This window comes from Bombus vosnesenskii, unplaced genomic scaffold, assembly GCF_011952255.1.
Source record: "Bombus vosnesenskii isolate JDL3184/JDL3185 unplaced genomic scaffold, Bvos_JDL3184-5_v1.1 scf7180000013264, whole genome shotgun sequence".
NCBI classification, from domain to species: domain Eukaryota; kingdom Metazoa; phylum Arthropoda; class Insecta; order Hymenoptera; family Apidae; genus Bombus; species Bombus vosnesenskii.
In genome coordinates this window covers 9,963,759-9,986,226 of record NW_022882924.1, presented here as the reverse complement: position 1 = coordinate 9,986,226, position 22,468 = coordinate 9,963,759, and the positions used below count along the sequence as shown (strand labels likewise).

At 35.7% G+C, this 22,468-nt stretch overlaps 2 protein-coding genes, 1 long non-coding RNA gene and 1 other non-coding gene across 7 annotated transcripts in view; 2 read left to right on the top strand and 2 right to left on the bottom strand.

Annotated features, from left to right (window-relative positions):
• The window catches only part of LOC117235568, a 23,146-nt gene extending 7,508 nt beyond the window's left edge, over positions 1–15,638 (bottom strand). Inside the window, exon 1 of the long non-coding RNA XR_004493693.1 lies at positions 15,508–15,638. This is a non-coding gene — a long non-coding RNA (uncharacterized LOC117235568). The remainder of the gene's footprint in view (positions 1–15,507) is intronic.
• LOC117235417 (serine-rich adhesin for platelets-like) overlaps positions 1–19,428 on the top strand; it is a 23,907-nt gene extending 4,479 nt beyond the window's left edge. The window contains exons 2-7 of one of the 3 annotated variants that reach the window (XM_033497427.1): positions 9,703–9,758; positions 9,962–10,002; positions 10,641–10,773; positions 10,890–10,937; positions 11,598–11,713; positions 12,487–19,428. In XM_033497427.1, the coding sequence (XP_033353318.1) occupies positions 9,703–9,758; positions 9,962–10,002; positions 10,641–10,773; positions 10,890–10,937; positions 11,598–11,713; positions 12,487–17,001 (4,909 nt within the window). In that variant the 3' untranslated portion in view covers positions 17,002–19,428. Of the gene's footprint in view, positions 1–9,702; positions 9,759–9,961; positions 10,003–10,640; positions 10,795–10,889; positions 10,938–11,597; positions 11,714–12,486 lie in introns of all 3 variants that reach the window. The other 2 variants (XM_033497419.1, XM_033497435.1) reach the window with 2 other exon arrangements.
• Trnaf-gaa lies at positions 9,124–9,196 on the top strand. The gene has a single exon. It is a non-coding gene; the product is annotated as a tRNA-Phe (tRNA).
• The window catches only part of LOC117235518 (serine protease snake-like), an 18,400-nt gene continuing 15,060 nt past the window's right edge, over positions 19,129–22,468 (bottom strand). For both annotated transcript variants that reach the window (XM_033497639.1, XM_033497630.1), the window contains exons 3-5: positions 21,818–22,059; positions 20,981–21,282; positions 19,129–20,573 (exon numbers count right to left, since the gene is read on the bottom strand). In XM_033497639.1, coding sequence (XP_033353530.1) covers positions 20,183–20,573; positions 20,981–21,282; positions 21,818–22,059 — 935 coding nt within the window. In that variant the 3' untranslated portion in view covers positions 19,129–20,182. The remainder of the gene's footprint in view (positions 20,574–20,980; positions 21,283–21,817; positions 22,060–22,468) is intronic.

Sequence of the window (22,468 nt, the reverse complement as noted above, 5' to 3'; positions counted from 1 at the left end):
TAGCACGTGTGTTCGTAATTTCACTTATGTCATAGTTCCACTACCAGCGCGGCCACCCTCCTTCGTCACGTTCGTATCACGCGAGAAAACGCGGAGGACAATCACTGTTTCTTAGGTGTCTGAAAGAGAGGCCGTGAGGAATCGCAATCGCATGTGTGAAGCGGGCCTAGTGTCCTGTGAGGTCGTAGGTAGCCTAACGTGTACACCGTGCACGCTACTCTGCTGGCGAAAGTGGGCTCGTCTTCCGGATCAACGTCTGCTCAATAAATCGTATAAGTCATTCGTCGCGCTTCCGTCTCTGTTAGTGATACGGTAACTCAACGCATTTACACTAGAACTGCCGATCTTTAACGCGTATCTAAATTACTGTACGTATCAGGTAATTATAATTAGACGGTGGATATTTATACAGACTCATACTTTAATGAATACTATCTACACGGAAATTCTGTTTCACTCTGTAAATGTTATAACGAGTTTCGAACTTTTGATATTTTATATGTTTCTGCGTATTACGCGCATTCTGTGCATTTTTGCATTTTTAAATTTCTCGTAAATGCATAAAGTTTATAATTGACTCTGCCATGTTCTTTTGTTTTGCTTCCGACTTAATGGTATTTCTTTATCGTTTGCAGATTTGTGTTTGAAGAGAATATGAAGAAATTGTTAAAGTTCTTATTAAAATGTTAAAACTGTTGAAAGTTTTTTCGTCCGAACGACAGCGTCGGGATATAAAAGTTGGGAACGACGTTTTTGTACATGAACTTTCCTCATTGTCTTGATGTCTAGAACTTTATAAATATCGTCCACTCCTCTCCACAGCCTCCATAATTATGTTTCCATTCCAATAAAAATCAACGTCAATTTTATCGAAAGTACTTTCGTACGTTTAATAATAAAAAAGAGAAAGGATCTGCAGCTCGTCATTTCGACAGGCTTGGCAATTCTGTTATTAAACCAATTCAGAGAAGCGCTTAAGCTCCGTTACCCTTCTTTCATCGTTGGACTTTATCAATTTACGCACGATTCGATTTATATTTCCTTATTTAGTCGACGTATTTTCGATATTTAGTAGGCTATTAACGCTTATTATTAACGCTTTTACGAAAGCGATAGCTTGAAAAAAAAGCCCCTCGATTGTAACGTTAGACATCCGCGAAGAAGCAATTTGAAACCGAGAGATCTTCCAGTTACTTCCACCTATTTATTATTGACGAAATAAGTATCGTTTCTCCCGCTGATAATCATAGCGTTTATTATTTCGACATTCTCCGTTTCGAGCGACAATTTCGTTGAAAATTATAGAGCGCCACGATTCCTCTAGTGAATATTGCCGACTGACTGAAACGACAATTGTTAGTTAAACGCCGCGTTGGATTGCAATGAAAACGCATTACTAACTCAAGGAGGATCGTGTCGATTCGGTGCGGAAGATTCGCAGCTCGTCTCAACGTGACTCAATATTGGTTGCCGTGGTCGGTTCGCCGCTTTCTAAGATCTTTTGCCACGGGGACGGTAATCAGATTCGTTCTGAAGGTATCTGACGATCTTCCTCGCCGGCAAAGGCGTCGGTGAGTGGCCTGAAATGACCTTTCTTCTGCAGTTGGGATCTTAAATGCGGGCGGATTTTCCGTGGCTTAGGGTCAACAGCGACACGATAAACACCGTTGCCAACGACGGTAGGAGACTTGCACTTCCGCTTCTCTCCGACACGACGAGCTTGTCTCCCCGTCACCGAGAGTACAACCGAAAGTCCCGTGCCTTCTCGTATGTGTCGGACATATATTCGTGAACAGGATGTTTCATAAGGCGCCGCTCTATAACGATCTCGAGCGTTCAGCATTTCCTGAACCGAAAGCACGCGCGTCCTCGCGTTCTCATGATGTTTGTGTACCACACAACTGGGATGAATCGAACAGTAGATGTCTTTTTTGTACCTTTCCCTTCTTTTTTATTCGACAGAATTTTGTTCCATATGTTTGTCGTTATGTTTCTTTTTAGTAAAAAGACGTAACGGTAGAAGCGAGAAAGAAGAATGTAAAATGTACATCGCCGGTCACAGGTACTGGAACACTTGGATTTTCTTGTACAATAATTGTTAATTGATAAATTACAAGCTATAGATTATAGATTTCCTTTTTATAATTTTTAATTTTTTGTTAAACAGGCTGTTCAGATAATTTATAATTTGTAAAATTTACTTGTAAATATCGATTAATACGAGCAATTTGATACTCGTAAAATTTTGCTATTTATGTTAGTTGAATCGTACAAAACACGATTCTGCTGATGTTTAATATAAATCGAACGCTTTTTCGCTGCTTTTATTTTCCAATCTTTTTGTTAGAAATTCGTTGTTTTCACTCGCATTGTACGTACACATATGCTTTATTTATAATATACGATGTAATGCTACATAAAGTCAATTCTATTCGAATTTTTCGTTATGTAACTGATAGATGTCTTAGTATTTACGACAGTATAACAATTACTTTTACAGTTTCTGAAATGTATTACTGCTGTACCTTAAGAAGATTATTTTCTATATATAAATCTTCGATTTCTGTTCTCCACGGAATCTTCCATGAATCTGTCATGGAAACTGAATGAAGATTGACGCAGAGTGAAATATTAATTTGGAGAAAATGAAGCCAAGATTTAAGGCGGAAAATTTCGCTGATTATCTCACCTCTGCTTCTGTACTTCAGATCTTTCACGAATATTCTCCTTCTATTTATATTCGCGAAATCTCACGTAATCGGAGGAAACGCGTATTATCGGGATGAAACAAAAGAAGAAAAAGACACGAAGTCAAATACCTCGGTACGAAGGGATTATAGCACCAAAACTCAGTCACGAAAGAAACAAGCAGTTACAAGAACTCTCCCATAATGAATACAATGCTTTACGTAAGGTGGCACGTACACATGGGAAAAATTTCAAAAAACACGTCGGTTTCTTTGTTAATGTCTAATAATAAGACATCAAATTCTTTAAAAAAGAAAAAAAGAGAACAAAAAGATGAAATCTTCATTCTTAAAAATTTGAAATGGTTTCATCAGAGAAAAAAGTTTATGAACTAAACGACTGAATCAACACAAAGAAATACATGATTAGAGGAACAAAGTTAACGATTACTTTTACCTTATAAATGGAAGGGAAAATTTCTTCTTTTACACTGTAACAAAATACTTCGAAAAATGTTACGGCTGATTCATGTAATTAACTTCGCTATTATTCGCCTCAACGAAGCTGAACGAATGGCAAAAGAGAAAGATCTCGTTGCCTGTTTCAATTTTACAAGTTGTTTGAACAATGAACGTGGAAGACATTTTTCTGATACTGAGAAAATCAAACAATGCATACTTTTCCAACATTACTATATACGTAATTTATTAAAGGTAATAACGAGATAACTAAAACAAGCAACAGTAAATCTCCGAACGTGATATATATTTCTATGATACCGACAAAATCAATAATAATACATACTTGCTTACCGCTGTACATACGTGCAATTTAATGTAAAAATAATAAAGAAACAACTAAAACAAACATCTCATCCTATATACCGCGGCAAATTTTCTGCTGTTAAATCATACTTTAATATTGGTTGCTCCTTTGTCAAAGATAACTTGTACAATTTCAATAAATATTTCAGCTGTTGAAATTATTAAAACGAATCAAATTTTTCACAAAAATTGTCAAATTTGACCTATGATCTCAACTGAGTCTCTAACGACATATTATAACGTTTGACTTGACTATAAGCAATCATATAAAGATAAAAGAAAGGAAAGAGATTTCTTCTCCAAAAATTCTCCAGTTTCAATAGTATATCCGAGAGCTATCACGAATCGTTTTAACTTAATCATTAAGCTAACGATCGAAAAGTCAATTGAAACCTGTAATCGTCTGTCCAAGTTTCTCGCAAGACAGCCATTAAATGATTTCAACATCTTGATAAGATAATAGAGTAGAACTATCCAGCCGACATGCCGAAAGACTATTAGTTATAACGTAACAGTTTAGCGTAAGATTAATGATTGTAAAGCAAACTTTGTGCCGGAGATAGGAGACAAGTAAAGGACACGAAGAAAATGTAAGAAGATCAATGTCTTCTTTCAGGTTTTGCGTAATTTAGGTTTTTCTATTATCGACTTTGTATCTTGCTCTATATAAAAGTCGACGAATAAAGATTTTCGTTTAATCAACCGGTCTTGCCTTCCAATGCAGCCTTACGATCTTTACTTTCCCGATTCAACTTCATTGGGAAAAGTAATCTGTTTCTCGTAACACGCAGCCAGTGTTTCTGATAATATCTGACAACTCGATTCGTTCATTCGATTGTTACCTTAACGCGATGCTCTGCCGTATCGCCTTGTTAGATTTCGAGTGTGCAAAGGTGAACAAAATAACCGGAAACGAACGTGTGACTTAATGAAAAGAACCGCAGCTCCCCTCTGCGATTGTTTAATCACGATTATAATTCCGATAATAATACTTATTACCGTACACGTATTACCAATGTTATCTTGTCTCTTTAATTGGTAAAAACCATTTCCGCTCCGTTTATCTTGACGTATTTAAAGCAAGGATTTAATATATTTAACATCAAAAAGGAGTGATAAAAATGGTAAATTATTGAAAATTAATATCACGTTTAAAGAGGGATTTTATGAAAGTATTCATATTTATATTCGAGCGAGTATTTAATAAGAGATTCACGATTACTATTAGATTGCGAATTTTTATACATTTACGAGACATTTACGTTTGAAAAGATCCGCAGAATGTAATATAACATGCAAAGATATATAAAACATCGAAAGTGAAATGTTTGTTGTAATATTTAGTGGATGAAACAAATTTAGCTTCCATATGTCTCATTTAATTTAATTTAGTGTTATTTAATGTTATTTATATTCCATTTCTTTATTTACCTTATTATCTTCATAGAAACTTGAATCTCCATGAACACCCGCAGTTTAATTATTAGAAATGTTTAATTAAACTTGAAAATTACATTCGGTAATATTAAAAATATAGAATATTAAATAAATATTAGGAATTGTTGAAAGTGAAGTTATATCATTTTTAAAGACAATTTCTAAATAGAGTATATATATATATATATTCATTTATTCATCGAATTTTCTCATTTTTCATTAAATGTTGCACATAATAACACGGTCATTTTCGCACCTATTCTTCGGTTACTAAAGACGATACTTACTGTCGTTCGAGAAACTAGAAGGTTACCAGTTACTCCTGAAATAATTGCCTCCTTTGAATTAGCATTACAAAAGAGGAAGGCGGTACGTATGCGAGTACGCGCTCGTTAAGACGCCAAGTTTTATTTCGCTATCTGCCGGCTATTGTTTCAACATCACTATCCGCCCGTGCCCTGCAGTAGGCTTCCCTTCTGCTATGGCGATGCTATAGGGATCGATCGCTGAAAATTCGAAATACTCCTTTATTAGACGAAGTCAAGTCAATCAAGTCGAAGTTTCGACGAGAATTATAATAATTAGGAATTATCTAGGACGGGGAATAATCGTTACGAGACCGTGGACTCGTCCCATAATGCAGGGAACTTTTTAATAGAATTATGTTTGCAATAGCCATCCTTCTCGTTTCGTTAGAACACGTACAATTTTGATAATACACCAATGAGCGATGATAGTGCTCAACAGAGTTAGTCACAAGTTTCTATCGATACTTTGTTAATACTGCTGCGGTCCTAAAATTTCTATGTTTCAATTTTACTTTTACTTCAACGATATTTAATATTTTGGGAAATGGCCATGAAGGGAAAAGAGCAAGAAAGAGAAGGAAGGGACTAAAAGAGGTGAGAAAGAGAGGGACGCAGATAGAAGCAGGAGAGGAGCAAGAAAGGATGATAGCAGACCAAATTATAGAAGAAAGAAGAAAGAGAGAAACAGAAGAGAGGGGGGAAAGGATAAGGGAATCCAAATATAATATACAGTACAGAAATATAGCCAAAGAAAAATTACCAAAGTACTTAGAAGGGAGGATGAAGTGGAAGGGCAGAAGAATACTGGCAAGATTCAGATGTGGAAACGAGACCAAAGCAAGGGAATACTGGAAAGAAGATGGAGAAAAAAGATGCAGATTATGTAGAAGGAAAGAAGAAGACCTGAAACATGTAATAGAAGAATGTGAAATAACCGGAGGACCAAAGGACACAGGAAAACCGCTAAATGAGACTGGAGAAGGTTTAACAGAACTGAAAGCAATAATAGAGAAGAGAAGAGCAAACGACAGGAAGCACAGCAAGGAGGCTAAAGACCAAAGTTGCAATAGTTTTTAGTCATTAGTTGCTAATTTGTAGTTTCTAGTTTTAGTTTTTAGAGATAGAATAATTAAGGGAGTGCAATAGAATAGAGTGGAAAAGAGGGGAGGTAGACATATAAGAAGAGAAATAGACATAAGAGATGTAAAACCGAAAGTTCGTCTAAAGCCGAAAGGCACGGACTAAGCGATAATAAATAATATTTAATATTTTAATCTACTAGTCGGGAAAAGTAAGTTAACTTGACACGCGAAGTGCTTAATTTTTTTGAAAACGATAATATTTTTATTTAATGACTCCCTATCTCTTTACATGCCGTTTCATTTTTGGTAGAAATGAATTACATCGTACTTGATTTAAAAACCAATAGCTTGAGTAAAACATTGACATAAAATTGAAACGAAAAATCGTACCAACGACGATTCCTTCGTATCTCAATTTCAAACATTTTTGCTCTAATGATAGAAAAACTTAATTGGATCGAAAATGATTGAAGGGATGCAACGGTGTTAGTGCACGTACATTACGAAGTGCAAATTGATTTTTCAACTTCCTACTTCCAACGAGGAGAAATAAAAGCAAAAATAATAAATTTGAGTTACTATTTGTTATCGCGATATGGTATTCGTTATTGAACATCGTAGTAATTGAAATCAAAACCATACACAACTCCTAACGTGTTACGAATGATCGCTATATATAGTTCGTTATATCGTTATATAAGTAGACTGCGGATGTTTAAGTACTTACGCGTAATTTAAATATGCAAAAATGCACAGACTGCACGTTTAAAATAAAGCAATATCTAATCTTCTGTTTAGATTCCACTTCCTTAATCTATGATCACAAAAATCTGAATTTGCATAGTCATCCGTAATTTACGGTATCTCTTATCAATCACCGTAGTCTTGAAAAATGAAGGAATTAAGAAATTTTTGGATAAAGAAGGAATTAAAAACATTTTAACAAAAGAAGATGGCTTATCGTACGCCATAATGGAAGAGGAACGAAGTTCCGTTAAAATGATCGTTGGACACGGTCGCAAGAATTCGTGGCGATCGTTAAACGGCCAATATCAATTAACGGAAAGGAAGCAATAAGCTACGAATCCGGTTATCGACGGGGTGAAACGACAACGAGCCGGATTCATATCGAATGAAAGAGGAGTCCGCGCGTCGCAAACCGAGAGAGAGTGAAAGTACTTCGTTATAATACTCATCGCGGTTTGCCCAAAGGATTAACCATAAATTGCGAGTCGCATCAAATGCCAACCAGCAACTTAATGACTACCGTAATCATTTTGAAAGTCCGGTGAATCGGTGAACCGTGAGAATGAACAAGATATTCTCTACCGTCTTCGGGGTTGCGTCACCTGCTACGACGACAAAGAGACGAAGAGGAAGATGAAGAGAGGAGTAAAACGAGCACGTTGGGGTTATCTGTTTCTTCCGACAACGAGGCTGGCATGTTTCATGTTCGATTGAATGTCACTGAGCCACGGCCGATATCGTGACGTGGTGTTTCTACTCGTCGCAGATTGCGGCGTAATGGAAACCCCATTACCACGGCCAGGGATTTGATTAGGATAATCGCTTTCACGGGTAATCACGAGCTACGTTCGCGCACGAGTCCTTCGCCGATCGTATCATCGCGATCGAACGGGCCGTTTTCTTCCAGTAAATTCGAATTGGCCGTTTATCATTGATTTACGTGTAAGTGAGATGAGCGTGAAAGGATTGTAAAACATTATCGAGGAGTTATGATAATTTATTTACTGCTTATTTTCTGTTTTTTTGTTTCTTGTTTTTTTTTTTTTTTTTTTTTTTTTAGTTGGAGGAAAACATTTGATTGATCTTATCGGGTAGGAATTTATCGAGGAAACGATAACTGCTTTTTTAGTTTTCTGGAAAATACATAGAATGTACGTAATATACGCGGTCTGTAGGAAGTAGTTCATGCTTGACAAACAGATTGTGGATATTCATGCAAATTCATGTTTTTATGAGTATAGATAAGGAAATGGAATAATATAAAGAACACTATACTTAATATCATGATGAATCGCGTATCATTGGAGTATTAATCGAAAAGCTTTGTATATCAGATACATTTTCTATGGCGAGTATTCGAATATTTTATTCCCGGCGAGATAATAATAAATAAGAAAATTGTATCTGATATAAATAGATTATTATGTTACGTACTATGTTCATATTTTTAGCGACTACGTCATAGAATTTTAATCTTTTTATCTTATTTTTCGTTTTTATCTACTTTCTTCTCATATATTTTATTATTACCTTTTATTGATATGTATATGTTATTATCTGTTTCAATCGTATTTTTTCATAAATTTGTTTGCAAAGTAAAGATACTTAAATCTTCTATTAATTATAGACCTAATAAAAGAATAATAATAAAATAGTAACAAGAACTATTACCATCGAAGATTTTATTCAGATAATAATAACTTCATGAGCAATCATAAAATATGTTTCTACATAAATCTTACGAGATTATTATCACTATTAAGCAAGGTTCTTGGTATTTTATTTATTCTCGTTAATAGTTCACGAGAATGTATAAGGCTTATGTATAGTATGAAATATAAGCGATTAAATGTCATCTCTTTACTTCGCTTCATGAAAACCTTTATTGTTAGAACCGTATCTTATGAAATTTAATTAGAACCTAAATTATTAGTTTAGATTCTAAAATAACTTTTGCTTAAACATTTTTAATAGAAGGTATTGATCGAATTGTATAATAAGTGCTTGTTATTATGTATAGAGAGATGTTCTTTCAGCGCCGAAATAGCTCAGTTGGGAGAGCGTTAGACTGAAGATCTAAATGTCCCTGGTTCGATCCCGGGTTTCGGCAGTGGCTTTATTTTTTTCTCTTGAAAATTTGAGCTTTTATTATATTTTCATTTTTCTGTATCGTTTTTGAATATATCTAGAAATAACAGAATATTTGTAGTGTAATCTGTTTATTTATTTTGATTTTATAGATAACAACATTATTATTTCTTATATGTGTATATGGCATCCATATATTGTATATGTATTGAATTGAGCAATAAGTTCGCTTTAGCGAAAAATAGCTTTTCACCACTGTATATATTGCAAAGAATGATATAATAAATTAAGAATGTAGAAATATCTACGTGTGAATTTTTTGATAAAAGCCAAAACAAGATAAATTTATAAAGAAATGGGATAAACAAAATCTCTTTAACTATATAGATAGATTTCATATGAAATTAATAACACTTGACGTGTTTTCTTATGAAATTGTGACTGAACTTATTACTCATTGTAATACTTGATATTTTTCTAATTACGAAGAAATTCGATTGACCTGAATTTGCTTATATCTTGTTACAGAATCATGCACAAGAATTTATCGAGAATGGCATATCTCGAAGTAATCATATTTTTATGTAAGTATGATTAGAGTATCTCTCGATCTCTCTCGATATGTTTTAATCTACATACGTATATATATGTATGATTTTTATTACGAGGATGTTACTTTAGCGTTATTGAATGTTAAAACACGGAAAATGAAGTATCATTTTTCGAGGAATTGATAATAAATTTCATTTCTGAATATTTGAGGTTTAAGTGTCACTCGGTTTTTCAGGTTCAATGGTCACTTTCATGGTCAGCAATTGCGAAGCAGAGGTGACTATGACCGCTCATTAACGTTTCTAGCTTCTACCGTGTAAAATAACAATACATATTTACATTCAATGTCTTTTACTCACACTGTTATTACTACGAAACAAGTCATAAAAATGTGTTAAGAAAAATAGCAAAGTATTTTCAAATATTCTAAGACTACTTGTCATACAAGAATTGTTATTAGACTACGGATATTTATGCGAATGCATATTTTTTAAATAATAGTTAGAGATACTATACTCGGAAGCTCACGAAACTAAAAAACTTTCGAGTCCTTGAAAATCAAGATTTTTAGTTAATCAACGTTTGTTTAATTCTAAGATAATTCAAGAGATCCATTTCATCTATTAAGTATTATATCGAGTATTTTACTTTGAATATTCCACGTATATTATACATTTTATGAATTTTTATGAATATTGTGTTGTTTTAATTAATATAAATATTTAACTGATTCATATGCAAGTATACTAACGTCATTATAATATTTATAGTGTTCCAATCTTATGCAGCGTATTATTATGTACATTCAAATTTCCCATAAACGATAAATGCATAAAAATCCTCAGGCTAATTATTATACACTTAACACGGTTAATATTTTATATAATTTCATTACGAATTGCTTTCACTTCTAGTCAGAAACTAGTAACAAAAAAGCAAATCTGCCGGAACTTTCGTCAGAGTTGGATTTATCCAGTATAGAAGCATCCATAGAGAACGAGGAATCGTTGAAAAAAATAGTGAAAAGACTGGCATCTGAGAAGAATGGCGAGTACCAAATTTATCAAGGTTTCTAAGCCATACTCTTATTAACACCGAAAGTAACACTTCATAACCCTCTTCCGTTCTGTCTCTAAAATACTTTCTTCGCCTTTCTTTCCCAGTCTTCTTCGGCAATGTGGATCTTCTCAAGGAATGGCTCAAAGGAGCGGGTATTATTAATAATACTGCATAAGTACACCAGCCGCTTTCTCTTTCAGCTTCCTCTATCCCAATAGAATAAAGCGCATGCATCTAGTTAATATCCTTTGTAACTGACCGATGTGACAACTAATGCTGTGGATCACCAAGAAATCGATCTCGATCGATGGAAAAAGAAAAGAAGATCAGATTATCAATTAATACTGACTTTCATGTCTTGTAATAGAGTCTTGTAATAACATGTATGTATATTAGGTTGTTTGGAAAATTTGTAGCAAAATTAAAGGAAACGTTTCAAGATTATGAATTATTTAAAAAAGAAAAAGGAAAAGTTTCAAGATTATGAATTAATTAAAAAAGAAAATGTTTTATAAGAACAAGAATAAATGATTGTGGTAATATGCTATAGGCGGTAGAATCGTTTTGAATGACACGAAATAAAACATTTTTCGAGCTACTACAAGAAGCTTTAAATGCATGTAAAAGAATTAACTTGCATGACTTAATGGAATCCCTGCACACTTTTTTAAATTTTTCATCGTATTCACGAATTATGAAGGAGAAAGAAAAGATAAATAAAGTAGAAATTTCGCTGTTGGGAATTAAAACGTCAGTGGATTTTTAAAAGGGAACGATCAAGTCGTACAATGAAACATAATCTTGTAATTTAGGCGTGACAGGACAGCCAGGAGTGGATTTTCCAGCTCTCACGACAATTCCAGCTACTTCGTTCAGCTGTCGCGGTCTGAAAGGTGGTTACTACGCTGACTTGGAGACGAATTGTCAAGTAAGTAACAAATGGTTTAATATATATCTTGCCGCAATATAATTACTTTAATCAAACGCGGGATTCACCGTTACGACATCGCGATATCTCGTCTCGCGATAGCGTAATCGAGCAAACTGATGAATAGACCATTTAACTCGTCAAACTTGTGAAACTTTCTCCTAAAAATTGTCTTTACCAATAACGTCAAGCTGTTCGAAGTTAAAAAAAAAAAATAAGAAAAGATTACGAAATAGACAACCAAGTAAAAAAACATTTTTTAAATGAAGTTTAATTAAAAGTGTCGACGACCTTAAACACGTTAAAAATAGAATAAAAATTCAAAACGAGAGATAATAATGACGTATGATTATGTTTGGTAATCAAATGAGTCAGGCAGCCGATGCGACTATGAGATATAAGATATTATACATTACGAAGATGTATAATTATGTATTGTGTGTCAATGTATGCTCTTTTTGATGAATAGACAATTGTAGAACTGGGTTTTTCGCTTCTATTATTGTAGACTGCTTATTTCTGGAAAATCTAACGATTTAAGAAAATAACGTGTTATAATAGTCATCGTAGTTCGTTTGATATGGCCTTCATATTAAATTTTATTTCTTAAAAGAGAGATTAAGAAAATTGTTAGTTCTTATATTCTCATTCATATTCTCATGTTTTTTGGCCGTCGAACTACACAGACTCCGTTGATATAAATGATTCCGTAATGGTACACGATGAACAAAAATCAAGCAATGAATTATCACAATGAACATTTCTCTGTTCAGGTATTCCATATCTGCGACAACGGGCGAAAAATCTCATTTCTTTGTCCGAACGGCACCATCTTTCAACAATCGCAGCTAATTTGCGATTGGTGGTTCAAGGTGGACTGTAGCAAATCGGCGGAACTGTACGAGCAAAGTAGCGAGCAGTTATTTGAAGAAGAACGAAGACGGGCCGAGTCTCGAAAATCGAAATTAGATTATCCACAGTCGATCGAATCAGGCGCGCAACAAGACTATTACGACGTTCAGAATCTCAGTTACGATGGTAAGCAGAACGGAAGGATTAAACCGTATGAAGAGCCTCCGCAAGAAAATCAGGTGCAACCAAACAGAGAAAGGATCAAGTCCTCTCGACACTTTGACTCTGGCAACAATTTCAGTCAAGAATCAAACTCACAAAGAGACGGTAACCAACTGTTTGGTGGCAATGGATTTCACTCGAACAATCAACCTTCCAACTTGAAGCAGCAATTCAATCAATTTACAAGAAACACCGACGAAGGGAACGTGAATAGATATTCGACGACCAGTCAAGATTATTATAGCACCCCGAAAAAGGCTCAAAATTACTACGTTACGAACAGAAACTCGAATAGTCAACGTGATGACAAAGGAGCTCTGAAAAGATTGAAGTTTAAAGGTCTGAATAGGAGTAACTCTACTTCTTCGCAAAGGGTCACGCCAGCTTATACAGAGTCAACTACATTCAGAGGAAGTAATACAAGCCCCGTGAAAGAGTCTCAGCAATTTGCAGAAAGCGCAGCGTTCGTTGGCAATCGTGGGAATCGGTTCAACGAAAACACTGGAAATACGCACCAGTATTACTATCAATTGTACATTAATCGTGATTCTACTACGAGAAATTCTATTTATGATTCGACCACGTGGAGACGGGATAATGAAAACGACGTATCCACACAGAGGAACGATTACCCGTCGTTTACAGACACGACGTCTACTTATTATGAGACGACGACACAGTATTCGACGGTCACTGCTACTCCTCCGTGTAACGACGAGATTACCACCGAAAGTAGTAGTTTTCTAACGAATCCATCTACTTATTCTGATACTCAACCGATCACCGAATCGCTTCTGTTTGCTAACAGCAACTACGAGTATCGTGGAAACGCGAGAACTATAGGGACTAACGTTCGAAGCAGCTTCGTTGACAAGAATTATTACGATGGTAACGATAATAGGGATAATAATAGAGCAACTATCGGGAACACAGGAACAGTTCCTCCTACGACTCGTTCCTACGTGACCACAGATGCCTATCGTCAAAACACTATAACACCGAGTTCTTCGCAGCAGAGATATACTACAAGCTACTTTTCTCCCACACCAACTGCATCTTTCCGTAGCAGCAATTTTGGACGCAGCACAGAGAGACCGGCGGCTCGAACCACGATCGATAACCAGTCTAATAGGTTAAACAACGATTCTATACCGACTAGCAAGAACCCCTCCACGGTATCTCCAGGCTATCGACAAAATTTGATCAGCACAACCACAGAGAAACCTTTTAGAAGCACTCTGGCTTATCAACAGAACACCGTGACCGAGAAGGATCTGAGTCCTTACGATAGAAGTTTCACGTACAAACAGGGTAAAGTGATGTCTACACTAGGTCCTTATATTCCGTTTACAAGAAACTACGCGTACAGTTCTAGCAGTACCACTTCAAAACCAACTCCATATACTCCCACGGTGCCCACTTATACGACGACTTATACCTCTCCGAGAACTCTGATACCAAAACTGAAATATCCTACTTCGACGTCGTCGAGTAAGATTAGGTCGAATGCAGCGCGATTTTCCGAAAGAGAGCACGCGTTGAGTATGCTACACTCTTTGAAGAATCTCGAGCATAGTGTATCTAGTTTGTCGGAAACGTTGAAAGAAAACGAGAAGGCGTCGAACGTTTCCGTTCCTCCAGCTCCTTCGACATTACACTCTCTAGCTCTCTATTTCTCTACAGCCACAGAGAACTTTGATTCGAACGAAACTACGGATTCCTCTATAAATATAGAGTCTGCAGAGGATGTGGAGGAATCGGCACTTTCGAAGAAGAGTAATGGAACGGTCCAAGTGCCGACCAGTCTTCTAACCAGGCACACTATCGATTCGTACACGGAATTATTTAAATTGAACGAAGAGGTGGAGACGAATAATGTGACTACGGAAGATCGTCTGGACAATTCTAGTGGTTACAGAGAGGATTATAACGATGATTTAGAGCTCCAACAAAGCGGACGATCCTTGGATGATCTTCGAAAGACTAACAGTACTAGACTTCGAGAGCTGGCTCAAGTGTTCACACACGCTCTGTCGGCCTATTTATTGGATCCAGAATCGTTTAAGAAGGTATTAACGGAGATCAGACCGACCGAGCCATCCAAAACTACGGAAGAAAATGATTTATGGAGCACTACTACTCCCTATCTGATCGAAGATAACACTTCCCCCACCAGAGAAAGAGACGAAGTTCTGGATTTTTCCGACGATGGTAACGATATAAGACAGAAATTAACTACCATTTATCCTACCACCTTTGAACCACCAACCACTACGACCCAAGAGAGCGTTTACGATACTTTTAGCACATCAGCAAGCACTTATTACACTACTCCGAAAGTATTTTCTCAAGACGGGTTTGAGTATAGTACCAACTTGATATCGTTGAGTCCTGTGACTGGCATGTATTTCGAGACTTCCGTTCCTCCAACAGAGAGCGCGTACACTTTAGAGCCAAACAGTACACCGTATGATTCAAGCGGATTCTACAATCAGAATAACGAGGTGGACAAAGGAAACGGCGAGTCAGCGGTGACAAGTAGCTACGTTTCGTCCGATGAGACTGGGAATCAAAATCGCGTTGGGGGTTTCCAGAATAACAGCGTCACGACTGTCACGGAATCACTCGACAAATTATTCGCCAGCACTCCCATAAGCGACAATTACGTCGTTTCACCGACACCTCCCTCTCCATCCGTGTTCGTGCACATGGTTACCTACAATTGGAACAAAAAGTCGACGAGTAAGAAACCTGAGCAACAATTGAATCCTCCGTTTTTCGACGATCATCCAGAGACGATTCGAAAGGATAATGATAAAACTCTCGGGTCGTTGAGGCATGAAAGTTATTCTAGCACACCTATGTCCACGCATAGCGTTCGATCGACTACTTTTGATTCAACCACGAGTTACGAAACCTCTACAAATCAACCTCATAAAATTCCCCGTCACAAGTCGTTATTAGCCGAACCGAAACCAATTGGAATTTCCCTGCCTACGTTACGAAGCAGTTACATGAAGTTTAGAAATCTTTACAATCGCGTGGACGAACATAATATCGAGACAACAGAGAAACCTATAACAAGCACAGCTGCTGTTACTGAACTAACAACCTCCACTACAAATAGCATAGATACTACGCCTTGCGCAAATGACGATTCTAACGATTCTTTCGAGTCCGTAGATCAGAAGGAAGATTCAAAGTTATTAGACAGTGACCACTGGACTTCGTCTCCAGCTGTTACTCATTTATGGGAGACTTCGGTGTTCGTTGACCCTCAGAGAATTAATCACGATTTAGAGTCAGACCTTGGCTCCACTGTTACAACAGGAACGTTTAGCGTCACTGATAGTCGAGAAGGAGTAGATTATGAAAATACGCCTTCTCTGGGTGAAGATGTATCAAGTAGTTCAGACGAGTCATTCATTAGCGACGAAGATGTTTTGTTTTCATCGCAGAGATTGTCCAGGGATAAAGATTCGCCTACGACATTTTCTCTGCTTCCAACATCGTTTACTTCGTCAACAGCTGAAAACACCGCGACACCGAAGCCAATGATAACCACACGCAGCAGTATCACGACGACCATAACGTCTTCCATCACGTCGACGAAGTCTTTGCCTCATGACACCGTGGTGACTTCTTTATTGCCTTATACAGTAACAACGACTAAGTTAAATGGAACAGAGAACGAAATTGCTGAGAAACTGTTCGGTAAATTAAACGATTCGAGTACTAACACGTTGATGAGGGTGATGAAACAGGCGGATAACAACGAGACTGTTCGACAACTTGTTCTACTTTTAATACGACACTGCAGCGATCCAGCGAATAAAACGTTGCAACGTGAAAGGGAAGAATTGCTAAACGCGTTGCTTAGATTGCCCGTGAACGAATTTTCATCGGAGGAATCGAAGAACGCGGTGGCCGGAATTAATCAGCTTAGTCTGCCTGCTGTTAGGTCGATTAATTACGCAAAAAGTGCCTCGACCGCTCCATTAGTCACGGATCCACCGGTGACCACATTTAGGAGTAGAAAGAGCCGCAAGTTTCGAACAACTACGGAAAATTCGGCGAGCATCGTAAGACGATCGGAAAAGACCGCGACGTTGGATGAAAATAATTCTTTGCAGGAGGACGAGACTGTTGCGTCGGATAACAGGGCGCTGGAACTTCTCAGATCGTTGTACACGATAGCTACCAAATGGGGGTGAAAATTCAAGAGCCGAGATTTAAGTTGCAAGGATCGTTTAGCGTCGACAGGCTCTGAAGATTAGAAATCCCTTCCGAAACATGTCTTTTTGAGAAAACAGAAACTACTTTTTCGTATTACTATAGTATGTATTGGATGAATCGATGAAGTTCAAGATGAAGAACGATATGCTAGAGAATTGTTGATTGATTTTATAGACAGAGTATCATAATTCGATCAATTAACTTGTATTACCTAATCGTATAACAAATCAATTTTCTTTCTTTGGTAGTATAATGTTATATGTCGAATAACTTTTGTTCAGAGGATTTTTCAAATTGATTAGAAAATTAAATTGCATTGATACGAGAGTGGAAGGTGTCTATGGGTGATGGGAATGCAACACGTACGTAGTTAATACGACGGAAATATCTTTCCTTTCAATTTTCTATACGCACGAAACTCTTTACTGTTAAGAAGTTAAGCTTTGTTCAGATTGGCCAAATTATATGAACTCGAGCAATTTAAATTCGTGTAACTTGTTACCTCTTTACCAGCGTGTAATTTACTCCAGTTGAAATATCTTTATAATTTTCTATGTTTATCCTCATCAGCCGACTCGATTTAAAATAATCTGAAGTATCTTTATGCTACGCGAATATAAAATTCTGATTAATCGTTTCCACGGTACTTTAAATAAAATTGATTTTAGATTATACCTCGGATTAAAAGTTTCGTACCCAAACCAGCAAGTATCTTAATATTTATGAACAAGCGTGTAATTACTTCCTTTTTATTCTTATTTTCTAATAAAAATATTCTACCTAGTGTTAGGTGTTCCCTTCAAATTAGGTTACTCGAGCTCAAGCGGCTTGAATTCACGTAACTTGACTAATGTGAACGAAGCTTTACGGTGTTAGTGATCGACGAAACGACTCCCGATTAATTTCATTTGAATCACGCGTCGCGGACGAACGAGTCCGCGGGAATAATGAAATTCTTTGGAATTCGTTCGTTAGGTTGTAAATTAAAATACATATATACAATTGCACCTGATCGTTAACAGTATTACATCGCGTACAAGTACACTGTATTATAATCGTTGTACACCCTACGTTGAATAAATAAGAATTTCGATGTTCTATAATAGATTTAACGATTTACCTTTATGAGAAATACGAACTGTACATCTATATCTGTGCTGAAATGGTTTCAATGGTTTGAAAAATTTGAAATCATTAAGGACCAATGTTGCGTCAACGTACTTTCAATTATTCTAACGAATTTATATCACAGAATTCTATTTTTTAATACAGCAATTACGAAAGAACATTCCAAAGACTTGCAAAATATTTTCTTTGTATAGTATTTCTTCTTCTATCTAGATCCTACATTTTGATAAAGTTTGAAGAAGTTGAAATATTACACGATAATACTAGGTATTATCTCCTTTCTAAGTCACGAAGATTGATTTCATCTCTTTAATTTACACAATGGACTTTTGTCAAGTATTTGCACACCTGACTCATAGAAAATTTTTGTGAATATATTATGTGTTATAACAAACTTTATCTTTTATTAGCATTATAATAAGACACGATTATCATAATTATAATAGTAAAATATACCTTCAAATGTATATAAAAGTTATAGGATGTTTATTGCAAATACATGTTTACTAAAAAAAATTAGCATACAGTATAACTAGTTGCCTAAAACATATAATTAGTACTAAAAATACTTACTACAAATATCTTGTAACTTGTACGTAAATTTTCAGACTCGCTTCAAACTTCGCCAATGTGATCACGATAGCTGTATTACATCGCCTATATTTCAGACACGATTTTTCACATAACGTACATGATACATTCAGAAAAATTTTTTATAAATATTCAAACATCTTCACACGCCATTGTACCTTGATAAAACAATCTTTATTTATGCTTTGTAATAATCCTACATTTCGCTTGGTCCTTAATGTATTAATCACTTGGAGGAAAATGTGGAAACTTATATCGTAAACTTAGATTACATGGAATCGCTTTGAATCTTGGTGCTGGTATATTTCTTTGCATCTGGATATCTTAAAGAGTAACGACTTTAAAGATACGAGGCCCTTGTTAGACGTATTTAACCGTTCACAGTATTCGTCTAAAATATTTTTATTTCGTTTAGAAAGCATTTTTTCTTTGTTTGCATTTTTTACAAAAAGCATACAATCAATACATCTTACGTTTATCCGCCAACAACGGTTTCTACTTTATTCCAAGATTGCCTAAGCTCGGTTTTAATAACTGTACTTCACTTCGAAGAGTATTCAAATCGACGCTTATCACATAATTACCGGCCAATAATCCGAGCTGGTCCGGTAGATATTATCGACATTATGTAAAATAACATTTGTACAGAATGTGAATAAATAAAAGAGGGTTTTGTTAATGTTTAATGAGGGTTTACTCCCTATCGTTCTTTCCTTCTCGATGACACACATTGGATATAGTAAAAATTTAGGGGTTCGGACACTTAATTAAAGTTCATCTTTGAGGCTTGAAAATATAATTGATAGATTTCTTTACCAGAGAGAGGTATGATTCAAGGTAAGCAATATTTGAATTACTTTCAATAATTTAATATTACGACACTGATTTAAGTTATCCGTAAAATTAGCTTCAAAATCAATTTCAAAGACGATTTTGACAACATGAGTTTGCACAACGACTTTAAAACTGTTTGCTTAAGAAATGGGAAACGTAACTTAGCTCGTGTTCTTGCCCTGCGGTCTTCAATTACCAACTTTTCTACTAACAAGTTTCGATATTTTGTAGACTATTCAGTTACTAAATTTTTGGTTTACGAATCACTATACAATTTATTAATCCTTTATTTTTCCACCTATGAATCTCGCTATATTTTCAATCCGAAAAGAGGAATTTTAACGTTTTGAGGAAATCTTTAACGTAAATGCAAATGTTATAAAAAAATCGCACGTAACAATAAGAAATTTTCTAACGATAAAAAAATACGATTGCATCGGATATGACGCAGCAGATGCAGCGGATCATCTAAGGTATCATGCACGATTAAATTGGATGGAAAATCGGAAAAATGGAACTGATGATATATACCGTTGTCTCTGTAACATAATCCAATTCTATTATGCGAATATCCTCCAGGTATGTGTAACACGTATAAGCCATGTCTCACTGGGACGTGTACGTGATGTTAAAGATAGGATTAATAAACGACAGGTTTATGACAGGTTCACTCTTGTTACTCGGAGCCTTCACGACGGCTTTGTTATTCTCGTTGCTTCTTATCCACACCTGTTCCTCGATCCAATCTAAATAAGGATATATAGCCGTATAGACGCCGGGTTTGGAGCCACCACAAGCTTGTCCGAAAGCCGTAATTCCAACTACTTTAACGCCTTGCTGGCTGAATAGTAAGAGTGGACCTCCGCTATCTCCTAGACAGGCATCTGCTCCCCTCGTTAGATTCGTGTCTACAGCACAAATCATGCTGTCGTCGATGCCATTGGGTAATTTTGGAAATCCTACGTAGTCTTTAGTACATTCTTCTCTATCCACGAGTCTGTAATTTCGAACGAATTAAAACATTTTAGTGCTTCTCTCGGGCTGAAGATCTTTTAGCACCCTAGAGAATTATAATCTGAATTTTAGAAATTATATGACTCAATAATAATAATAGTAATAAAATAATTAATAATATATATAATTTATAATAAAATATATAATAAAATAATTTAGCAACAAAATTTAAATTACGGCGACGAACGGGAGAAGACGCTTTAAACTTAGCTGCGTCACATTTCCTACAGGTTTCATCAACGATTCAAAATGCGAATATGTAAAAACGTCATTTTAAAAGAAACAACATCGAAGCGGAAAACTTTAGAAACAACGTTAAATTTTATGGCTCGATAAAATCTCGAAATTCTAAAAATTACGGTTACGGTTAAAATAATAAATTTGTGATACCTAAGAGCGGGTGTCCTCCTCAAATTGATGGAGTTTGACTCCAAACTGCTAAAGTCTGTAGCACCCCAACCAATCACTATTAAAGACATTTTCGGTGTCATGCTCAATGTATTTAAGAATTGCGTTTGAAGGCAGACAGGATAGACAGCACTGGAAAGTAGTACCTTTGTTTTCAACTTCAGAATGGCAACATCGTTATAATTCACACTGCGTTTATACTTCGGATGAGATATTATGTCGCTTATCGGGATTCGCTGCACGTTTGCCGCGATATTTACTATGCTTTCGTTTCCTACTCGTACCTGGGACAATGAGTAAAAGTTCATTAAAGAAATCCGTTAACGTTATCTAATGTTAATTCGTAAGATAATAATCTTATCTTTCTTTCTTTCAAGAGAAATTTTTACATACGTCGTAGGGAAGTTACTTGTTACAGAGCATATACAGAAACATTGCGCGAATTACATTAAATTTTGCTGTTCGAGAAACAAAATAAACGTAATCGATGGTAATATACGTGCAACTTAAAATATTCTTTAACCATATATCGTCGAATCTTTCTCTGATCATGAAGGGAAAAAGCGCGGTTGATTTCAATTTCTCGTTCTCACATGGACTCGCATTAACTTATTTCACAACAATGCAATGACATAAAACGTTAAAGTAGTAAACGAAATAATGTTTAAAAAAAAATATACAGATACATGATATGTAAATTTTAAATCACACGATATCGTATATTAACAAACAGTAACAAAGTCGTACAAGAAGAACGAAGATAGATAAAGAAGTACAGGTTTTTATTATTTTTCAAAAAAATCATACAAAAATACTCACTTCGACTGGAACTTTTTCGTTTATATTATTCACACAGTGTGCTGCTGTTAACACGTGTTCAATAGAGATCAAGCTACCTCCGCATTCGTAAGTGATAGGTGCTGGATTTTCGGAAAGGTCCTTGTTTACATATCCTAAAGCGACTGCATATGGAAATTCTCCAGGTTTAGCCTCAACTCCGCCGTATATGTGAAACGATAGATCGTACAATTGCGAGCTCTGCTCATTGTATTCTTGGCAAGCTAAAAATTAAATGCATTACCATAATAAATGATACAAAGCGATCGAACTTTCGATAAAAATTTTTTAATCCTCTTGCGCAATAATTTATTACAAGTCAAATCACAGATTAATACAGAATTATAACTTCTCTAATTTACTTGTAAAATCTCATTCGTTTTATCGTCAAATATATTAATCTATTTGTAACTCGATAATACTTGGCAACTTGTAACTTGTGACACGGTATTATTATTGATCTTGTTATTTCTGTATTTAGAGGTAGGATCACAATAGTTATTATTTTATTCTTTGGATAAATCTATCACAGCGTTCTGAGCCGAAAAACCTTTATTGCACTTTCTTACATGGACTAGGGATAAAAACAAAAGAATATCTGAAATCTATCGATTGTATCTAGAACTATAACTA